At 43.5% G+C, this 10,608-nt stretch overlaps 1 protein-coding gene across 2 annotated transcripts in view; it reads right to left on the bottom strand.

Annotated features, from left to right (window-relative positions):
• fam110b (family with sequence similarity 110 member B) overlaps positions 1-10,608 on the bottom strand; it is a 57,560-nt gene that overhangs the window by 6,406 nt on the left and 40,546 nt on the right. The window contains exons 3-4 of one of the 2 annotated variants that reach the window (XM_086272017.1): positions 4,743-5,325; positions 2,345-2,748 (exon numbers count right to left, since the gene is read on the bottom strand). In XM_086272017.1, coding sequence (XP_086128143.1) covers positions 2,345-2,748; positions 4,743-4,865 — 527 coding nt within the window. In that variant the 5' untranslated portion in view covers positions 4,866-5,325. Of the gene's footprint in view, positions 1-2,344; positions 2,749-4,742; positions 5,345-10,608 lie in introns of those variants that run through there. The other variant, XM_086272018.1, reaches the window with a different exon arrangement.

The raw sequence follows: 10,608 nt of genomic DNA, 5'->3' as shown, positions 1-10,608 counted from the left end.
GTGACAATGTAAAGTTTGTGAGTTGCATCATGGCAGCAACACGAGCACCGTTTTACATCGGATTTGTTTACAATTTGGAAAATAAGTTATTATCAGCAACTATTGTTTACTGTGTAGCAGTAGAAATGCTGACGACTGTCACTAGATCACTTAAATACTGAAGAAACACTTCAAACCAGAAGATTTTAAAGTGTTGAAACCATTATTCTGGTGTACAATATAACATACCTTTAAAAAAACAAAACAAACAATCGTCATATCAAGGAGCAATAAAAAGGAAAAGTATTTTTTGTAGTCAGTTGAGTAAACTTCCTTTTTCAGCAGCAGTCCTGTGAAAACTAAACTGAACCACCCTGAGCAGCCATAGCTGGAGGAGTCGTTTTCTTTATGGTTTTATCAGACTCTCACATTGCTGTGGAGAACTTCTGTCTCCCTCTTCTTTACAAGTCATCGAGGTTTTTGGATCTTTGTTTGCGCTCGGCTAGCTTAAGGTCTGTCCACAGCTTTTCAGTCAGGTTGAGGAAAAGAATCAAGCCTCTGCAGTGGTCCAGTCATTCTGATAGAGTTGTTTCTGTGATTGGGATAACTGGGCCTTATCACTAATACGTCCCAAGAAATATCAGGATTCTTGAAACGTGCCCACCAACCTATTTTGTTCTTACAACTAAACTAAACCAACAGCCAAAGTGGAGAAAGAGGTAATGATGCTGTAAGACAGAAGCCTGCACCGCTGAGGGAAAAAGAAGGACAAAGTTTGACTGAACCTGAAACTATCAGAGGAGGAAGCCAGAAAGTTGTAGTGATGACTGCAGTGACGAGACAGGAAACAAAAGTAATTCACCAAGAAAGCAGCAAAGCTCGAGCTAATAAAAACAGAAACCAGGTACATTTCTATCAGAACAAAAAAACTCACAAAATTGAGATTCTCCAGCATCTCTGGGAAATGAAACTGTAAGACATTCAGCAACAACGGAAATCATTTCATTCTTATTATCATCAGTAATAGCAAAAGCAGTTTTCAGTGTCAAGGCTTGTCTATGACAGCCTGGTCTAAATCGTACTTCATCGTCTTCATCTGTGGGTCTCAGTGAGTGTGAGGCGCTCAGATCATCATCCCACCGCCGCCATGCTGACAGTTGGTGTGAGAGGTTTGTGCCGTTTGGTTTTTCTCTTAAAGTAGAGATGCTGCTGTCTCCACTTTGGTCTCGTCTGTTCATAGGACATTAAACCTAATTGAATCGCGAGTACACAAAAATCTGTACGTAAATTGTGTATACAAACGTTACACGTACAAATGTTGGTTATTTATCATCTAGCTGACTTTGTTTGCGCTTCATGAACACATATTTAAAGTGCAAACAAACAAGTTATGACGGCCCGGCTGTCTTTTGGTCATTATCTATAGGTTTCGAATACACCAGAAGCCACATTTGTCTTCACTGCAGCTCATCTCAGGCTGACACTTCACTTCCTGCTTTCTTATTTTGCTTGTCATATTTTTGTCTTTTGCATATCAACATTGACCTCCAGACTTTTTGTTTAACTTAGTCACAGTGAGCATCTTAGCAGAAACTATTTTCAGAAGCTTTTCCGAGCTGGAGCTTTGATTTTTCATTATTAATATTTTTTAAAACTGTCCTCACAACAGTGGAAACATTTTGGGAAGCTGTGCCTTTTCAGGCTTCCTCTTTGGACACAACTTTTACTTCTTTCAGTCAGAGCTTCTCCAGTTTTGCTGGAGGCGGTCGTGTCTCAGGTGGTAGAGCACGCCATCTACCAATCAGAAAGATGGTAGATCTATCCCTATCAGCACTTTCTCTGCTTCACCTGGAGGTAAACACTACACGTCTTTGGAACTTCATGTCAGGGGTTTGATTCCTGACCAGGGCATCTGTATCCAGTAAGGGTCCCTAGGCTAGACCCCCCTTCAGACTCTGCAGGCCTGCTAACTGAGGCCTGCAGAGTCTGGCGTGTAGCTCGTGGGCTTTTTGCAGTTTCTCTGAAGGCTGCATGGTCTGAGCTGGGGGGAATTTGCTGGAACGTGCACTCCTGGGAAGACTGTGGCATTGTGTTAACACACCTGACTGCTGCAGACTAGCAAACTGCCAAAACCTCTGATTTTACAGCTGCGGTCACACTTGATGATCAGTTAATCAAATGCTTTTGATTAACTGGACAGCAGTGAGGTTGTATATAGCTTTTCACAGGACTGTACCAAATATAACATACATTACCAAGTTACACTCAAAGTAACACGTTTAGAGAAACTTTCTGAATGGAGATATTTGAGCGCCACATAATTATTGATTACATATGTACACAAGATAAAAGTATATTATTTTACCCCGATGGTGTCCAACTCCTGGGCATTCCACCTGTTGACCTCATATGCACAGCACTCTTAGCTCCACCTCCAGATCCTGCTGCTGAAGAAGACGATGAGTTTAGCAGATTTTTTAGGATCTCTAGGTTTAAATTCTCCCGTTTGATGCTGCCACAGCTTGTTGCGCACGTGTCTGACTTGGCATTGTTATTGGATGCTTTGAAAGGTAACCCGCCTCCACTGCCTCCTCCACCGATGCCAGGACCTCTCTTGGATAGCAGGGGATGGCCAGCAGGTGGTTTAACGAGCACAGGTGGTTTGATTGGCTCCTGCTTGGCATTGATGACTTCCTGGCTCTTGACATACTTGGCCTTATCAGCTTCTAGTCTTTCAACAGCACTGAGGCGCTTAGGGTTTGGTTCCACCTGAGACACAGGTTAAAAAAGAGAGATGGCATTGAATCAGTCCCTTACCTTATTCTATATGCGTGCAGCAGGGGTAGGAATCGAGTTGTTTTGGGTTATTTCTGTGTGTTTTTTAAAAATCTGTTATTGTGTTCTTCTCACTCCTTGTCTGAAACAAGCGATAGGAGACAAACATGATACAACCCCGTTCATTTGGTGATGCAGCTGCAGATCATCTCGGAAGAGATTCACGAGTTCATAAAGTCAGGAAGTGTTACACTGCCTAATGTTGGGATACAACGAGTGAGCATTGGAAATTTATCCACTCATCTTTTTTCCCTTTTGCATCACATAACGTTTGGACACTATAGAAACAGACACTGATACATCCTGATTTTTACCAAAGTCTTTCTACAAGCACGTCTCACCTATGCAGCACTGATGTACAGAATCAGCAAATGTTATTAAAAATGCTTTAAAATTTGGCAGCTTTGCCTTAGAAAAAGCTTTAAAACGCTTTTTCCCCAGCACGTTATATTTGTACTATACAGGCACAGCTTCGCATCTGTACGAATTCTCTGGCTCGCCTCAGCGTTTTAAAGGAAGAATGCAGAGGTGATGAGCATTACAGGAACAAGAAAAACGACAGCACGCAGCTCCACCTCTGATGTGCATTTGGAACTGAAACAAGATAATGGCTCTGTGGTGATCGGGGCAGGTTAACTGCCATCTTTGCCATTACACAATTCTATTCTATGCTTATTTATATTTAGGACTTTCTGAGTTTCTCACAGCCCTAAATTTGCAACAAGCTTCCACACTTTAAACATTTACAGCTAAGTGCATATCTACAAGGTCATGTAAAAGTTGTTGCAATTGTGTCTACGAGCAACTTGACGGCAACAGTGACAGCCTACATGATCAGCAACAGACGATGGAGCCCCGTCAGCAGAGCACAGCAATACTTCATACAACTCTAACTGTGACGTGGATTAAGACCAGTCAAAGGAGCTTGCAAAGAAAAGCGTCTGGACTTCTTTAAGTTGCTTGAAGACGTTTCACCTCTCATCCGAGAAGCTTCTTCAGTTCTAAGATCAAATGGTGGAGAGTCCCAGATATAAACCTAGTGGGAGTTTCCCCCCACAGAGGGACAAAAGGACCCCCTGATGATCCTCTAATCGCCTGAGTCAAGGTGGGAAACTGGGTGTGGGTCCCAATCAGCCAGAGTTTCGGGTGTGTTCATTGTGAAACCTGGCCCCACCTTATCATGCGAATTCCTGAGGTCAGATGGCCCAGGATGTGAGTGGCCGTTAAGGCGTCTGGGAAGGGATCTCAAAACTGGATTATAGATGACAGACAGTTGGTGTCGTAAACCCCCGCCTCTGTTCAAAGATGGTCGCTCACAGTGGACATAGATGGCTTCTTTCACTCCTCTTTCAAACCATCTGTCCTCTCTGTCCAAAATGTGAACATTGGCATCCCCGAAAGAGTGACCTTTGACCTTTAGATGCAGATGGACAGCTGAGTCTTGACCTTAGAACTGAAGAAGCTTCTCGGATGAGAGGTGAAACGTCTTCAAGCAACTTAAAGAAGTCCAGACGCTTTTCTCTGCAAGCTCCTTTGACTACAATGACCTGGATGACTGAGAACCTTCACAGACAGATTAAGACCAGTGTTAGTTCCAAATGGATGGACACCTTTTTCTGACAGTGGTACAGTGGGTGTTACTACAACAGGATATTAATTGCATTGTAAAGCGCTAACTAGTTCTTTTTAAGACAAGTTTCACTGTACAATACAGTCACAAATGGTGCAGGCATTTTGATCAGCGCTTATTAAAACACGGTATTATACGACTCACAAATGACCAATTATTATGGAATTATATTGGTTATACAAATGAGCTCGACCCTGGAATTTTGTGGCCAAAACACTTAAAGTTATGACCTCTGATGCTTCAGTTCAATCCCACATTTACCTGAACAGATCTCTGTACATCCTAACACACACAGTACCTGTCTCCTGAAGTACTCGGGGCCCTTGTTGAGGATGCGGAGGGGTACAGTGGAACTGAAGGGCGTTGCAGGGCCAGCAGCCTTGCTATCTGGCAGGGCTGGAGTCAGTGTCTCTGTCGGCATGGCAACAAGGCGATTGGGGTGGTCTGCCGTGGTGGCAACGGGTGTGGGGGGGTCGACACGGGGTGGGGGCACCTGAGGACCCCCAAAGCATGAAGACAGAAGGTGTAGAAGAAAGTGTCTAGAGAAAGATGAAGCTCCTGGCTCGTCTCATCGCCCGTGGGACTGAACCGAACTCTGTGGGTGGGGGCAGTTACATCCACTTGTGTTCTTTCTATTAGCAGTGCTTCTACAGAAACAGCTGAGATGGTCTCCTAGTCTTTGGCGCTTGGATTCTGTTGACCTATTTGTCGAGCAAGATGGGCAGATAGATGATAGGAGAGTGAACGAACAGGAAGAACAGTAGGAGTGTACTGGGCAGTGAGAGAAGTGGAGTTTCCAGCAAAAACACGGGACAGCAGGAGACCAAAGTCCTGCTGCTCTCCACCTTTGCTTCAGCGTTCTTTTCAGTTCACCACACGATCTGAAAGAGGTTAAAAAAACAGAAAGAAAGACAAAAGCCAATCAGATTAGGGTAACACACTGACATGCACCTAGCAACAATAGCAGGAATAGCCAGGACCACAGAGGAAGTCCCTGCAAAGTGTCATGAATGGTTTGTCATCACACCAACAACAAGCTACACAACATTAAAAAGTGACAACAGTTATATAAACATCTTAAAACGTTGTTGCCTTCATCCAATCTGGAAAATACATTTGTTCAAACACAAGGCGCTTATTTTGGGCATTTCATCAGTCACACAAACTGATGGCTGCACCAGGGACAGTTTAGGATTCAATATCTTGGTCAAGGACACCTTGTCATGCTGTGAGCCACAGTGGGCCCACTGTCCACGCACAGTTCAAAGCTAGCATTTTGCACAGCACGAGTAGCTTAGAAGATCTTTGGGGGTGTTAAAGCAACACATGTTGGTACCCAGATGTCTTCTTCTGGAAAAGTCTTGATTACTTCAGAAATTCAGTATCAGACCACACTCCTGATGTACAGCAGCATGGCTCCATATCACAGACTGCTGGTTTACCTGTCACCCACTGAAAACACTGGGACCACTGTAACACAACAACAGTCCTGGATGACTGAGCAGCTGAAATCCTCTATCAAGCACCGATGGGAAAACCTTTGCCTTCCAAAGAGCTTTCTGTTTTCAGAATTTCTTCTCTTTTTATTTTCATTGAATTGCTAGTTGTGCCTTTCTGTTTAGCTAATATCCTGAAACCAAACGCTGTTCTTCGACCATGCAGCAGAGATTATTCAAAACGTAGAGACTGCAACGGGATAAAGAAGGCACTAAAGGAGAAAGGCATTCGTTTACAGACACTAATAAGAGAATCGACTGTGACAACGGAATCTGAACCTACAGCAACGCACACGAAGCAGCGCTGAAACTAAAGAGACGCAGCTTCAGCGTAGTGGTATCCGCTCTGAGAGAGGAGGATGCCTCAGCTGCAACCAGACGGAAGGAGCAACTAAAATGGCAACGCCTGGAAAAGAGCCAGAAGGAAGGCTGATCTACAGCTGCAGGGAGAGCCAAAGAAAAACTCTGGATATTCAAAAGGAGCACCCCGGAATGACTACGATGGTGTGGTGTGGGAACAACAACGGGTCAGATGTAAATTTGCTTCAGATGCTTATAGCTGGGAGCAGCTTTCGAAATTAAGAGCGCTGGACAAATAGGATGGTGCTTGTTTCATCACTAGCCCCCAGCGTAGGGCCTTGTCTTTACGACAGGCCTTTCCCATGACCCACCAGCAGGGTTATGGAGCAGGACAGTTATCTGCCCCACCATTGGAGTTCACAGTATTATTTGGTCTTCTTCCATGTTAGATGTTCCATTACAGTTCTGGACTCTTATAGAGTATCATTTTTGTTTATAGGGCTGACTGTTGGAATGTTAATGGTCTTGGCAATCCTATAAAAAGGAGTAAAGTCACTGCAAAAATGAAAAAGGCAAGAGCAGCTTCTCCCAGAAACACACATGAAAACGAACATGAGAAGATGAAAAGCTAGGCCAGGGGTGGCCAACCCGCGGCTCTCGAGCCGCATGCGGCTCTTTGCCTGGTTTCATGCGGCTCTTACGTTCATATCAAAGTTTATGTTTGTGTTTTGATTTTTTTTATGTTGTTGTTTTAAAATGTGCGCGTTCGCTTCGCTTGAGTTCAATACGGTATTTTCATCAAATGCGCATGTGTGTGAGATGAAAATACCGCAGTTTCCCAGTAGGAGCAAGTTCGCCCTTAAAATGGCAGGAAAAAAATGCACAGCAAAAAGAAAATATGAAGATGAACACAGGACGTTTTTAACAGAGTGGGAGAGTTTATATTTTTTTGTTGAACGCAATGGTAAGCCATTCTGCCTTATATGTCAGACGTCATTAGCGCATTTCAAAGCTTCAAATCTTCAGCGCCACTTCAGCTCACTCCATGCTAACATCGACCAGGAATTTCCAAAAGGGACTGAACTTCGCAAGCACGAGTTGGCCACTTTGAAAAGTCAGGCAGAAAAGCAGATACAGTTTTTCCAAAAATTTACGAAGCGGTCAGAGACCATAACGCTCGCATCCTATCAGCTGGCTTGGAACATTGCACGGGCTAAAAAGCCATACAATGAAGGGGAGTTCGTTAAAAAATGCCTCAGTGATGTTGTTGAAATCTTGTCTCCTGAAAACGACAAATTAAAACGCATGGTATCAGACGTCCAACTGTCCCGCCACACTGTTGAACACAGAATATCGGACATTAACACGGCTATTGAATCACAGTTGCACTCTGACCTTCAAGCATGTGAGTATTTTAGTGTCGCATTGGATGAGAGTTGTGATATACAAGACAAGCCTCAGTTGGCAATATTTGCACGGTCTGTTTCAAACGATTGTGTGATCAAAGAAGAACTCCTGGATATTGTGCCATTAAAAGACAGAACCCGTGGCATAGATGTGAAAGAAACCATGATGGCTGCATTTGAAAAAGCAAATCTGCCCATAACGAAATTAACTGCAATAGCCACGGATGGAGCACCAGCCATGATGGGATCTGTGAACGGGCTTGTGGGGCTGTGCAAAGCTGACCAAACTATTCCTGACTTTTGGAATTTCCACTGCATCATCCACATGGAGCAACTCGTGTCTAAATCATTGAATTTAGATAACGTCATGAAGCCTGTGATGGAAATCGTCAACTATATCCGCACACATGCGCTTAACCACAGGCAATTCAAGAATCTCATCGCTGAGCTGGACCAAGGGCTTCCAGGTGACCTGCCGCTGCACTGCACACACCCCACTTTGCAGTTATTTATTTGTAAAAAATGTTTGGAATCATGTATGATTTTTGTTCCACTTCTCATGTGGCTGTCAAAAGGCCAGGTACTCTCTCGCTTCTTTGAGCTTTTGGATGCCGTGAAACTGTTTATGGAAAAGAAGGACAAGGACTATCCCGAGCTCTCGGACCTCAAGTGGATTATGGATCTGGCCTTTTTGGTCGACATGCTGTGTCACTTGGACAGACTGAACCTGACCCTGCAGGGTAAGTTAAAAATGCTCCCTGACCTAGTGCAAAGTGTGTTTGCGTTTGTCAACAAACTGAAGCTGTTCAAGACACATATTCAAAAGGGAGATTTAACGCATTTTCCCACTCTGCTAAAAGCCAGCGGGCAAGTCGCCAGTGCTGCCCTGAGTAAGCAAAGAGCCAGATATGCAACGCTGATTGAAAACTTGCACGAAAGCTTCGTGACCCGGTTCCATGATCTACAATTGAAAAGGCCACAGATTACGTTCCTCGTCGACCCATTTAATGCAGAGACCGGCTGTTTGAAAGTCCCGCTAGTCACAGATGAAGCTGCGGCTGAGTTGGAGATGATCGATCTTTGTGAAGAGGACCAATTGAAACCTGCTTTAAGGGAAGGGACCATTGAGTTCTGGAAAAGTGTGCCAATGGAAAAATACCCCAATGTCAAACGGGCTGCGCTTAAGATACTGTCAATGTTTGGGTCAACATACGTCTGCGAGTCTGTGTTTTCTACCCTAAAACATGTGAAATCAAAGCATCGATCTGTTCTGACTGACACACATGTGAAAGAATTGCTTCGAGTGACAACAACGGAATACAAGCCAGATTTAAAGAGGATTGTTCAAGGCAAGGAATGCCAGAAGTCCCACTAAACAACATGCATTATAAAAGTAAATGCTATTGTAGATTATTATATTTTTGTTTGTGGACTTGGTTGAACTGAGAGTTTGTGTGTGTGAGACAGTGCACACAATGTTCATTGTTGAAAATGACTGGCCTGTGGTTTTAGTACTGTAGGAGTCCATTTCTGTCATTATCATGTTGGTGTGTGACATTTACAATAAATCTGGCTGAGCAGAGATGTGTGTATTTTGTGTGTGTGTGTGTGAGTGTGAGTGTGAGTGTGAGAGAGAGAGAGAGAGAGAGAGAGAGAGAGAGAGAGAGAGAGAGAGAGAGAGAGAGAGAGAGAGAGAGAGGCTCTTGGTCTCTGACTGGTTGGCCACCCCTGAGCTAGGCTATATAAACTCTTTCTGCAGTTCATGTAAGAACAGCAGAAGGAGGGGGGTTATTACACTAATATCTAACCGCGTCAATTTTGAAGTGATGAAAGTGGAAGCCAATAAAGATGGTAGAGATGTCATTGTTAAAGGCAGAATCAACAGCACTGTGTCAATATAGACGCACCTCCAGAGAGTGACCTGACATGTCTCAGGCTTGTTTTTGATCAAGTAGTCTCCCTGAGTGAAGGTATTTATAAGAAGAAGGAATATTATATCAAACTACAACGAGCACTGGACAGCATTCACACAACATACTGTGTCTAAAAATGTGGAAATGTTTTAAAAAATTAAGGAAAGTGAACTATTTGAGGTGCTGAGGGATTTCCATCCAGAAGAAAAAGACATTACACATTACTCTGCAACTCACAAGGTCTATTCCAGAACTATTTCCTGATGAACACTACAGAGAGACAGAGGGTCTCAGATTGTACAATTGGGACAGCTGACACATCAGATCATAACACCATTCACCTGACAGTTAACCTGGAAGACTTAAAACGAAGGACCCAACAGAGACTAAACATTGGAATTTTGAACAAAAAAACAATAGTGCAGGAAATAAAGAAAGAAACTCGAGATTGTAATAATTTAAACAAAGATAATGAAGTGGAACCCACAACAGTCTGGGATACGGTTAAGGGTGTAAACTGCAAACACTGATGAGCATCTGGTTTAATCACATTGTCAAACACCAAAGTGGTCTCTAACAATGAAAAACAAAGCGTTTCTTTAAATACAGGGGTGAACAAAAACACACCTCTTACATATTGTCCCATCGCATGAGCCTATACCCTCAGCTCCCTCCTTCAAACCTTTCCTTTAAACAGAGAGATGCACCCTTGTTTTTCACTTAGCCGTCACCCAGAGATTTACCTCTCGAATCCTCCCTGATAAGGGAAGGAGCCTCACCATCTGTTTAATGTCTCCCATGAACTCACAATGCCCCACTGTGTGTGTGTAGAACACATGCGATGCTATCCTACATGTATATAACTACAGTGGCTTGCAAAAGTATTCGGCCCCCTTGAACTTTTCCACATTTTGTCTCATTACAGCCACAAACATGAATCAATTTTATTGGAATTCCACGTGAAAGACCAACACAAAGTGGTGTCTGTGAAGGTTCTCAGTCATCCAGGTCATCATAGCCAAAGGAGCTTGCAAAGAAAAGCGTCTGGA

This window comes from Aulonocara sp. 'chitande type north' Nkhata Bay, linkage group LG18 (genome assembly GCF_057382095.1).
Source record: "Aulonocara sp. 'chitande type north' Nkhata Bay isolate Kocher_YH1m ecotype deep benthic linkage group LG18, A_spYH_male_GT1.1, whole genome shotgun sequence".
Classification (NCBI taxonomy): Eukaryota; Metazoa; Chordata; class Actinopteri; order Cichliformes; family Cichlidae; genus Aulonocara; species Aulonocara sp. 'chitande type north' Nkhata Bay.
The sequence above is the reverse complement of the archived record's forward strand: the minus strand, read 5'-3'. Positions and strand labels throughout refer to the sequence as shown.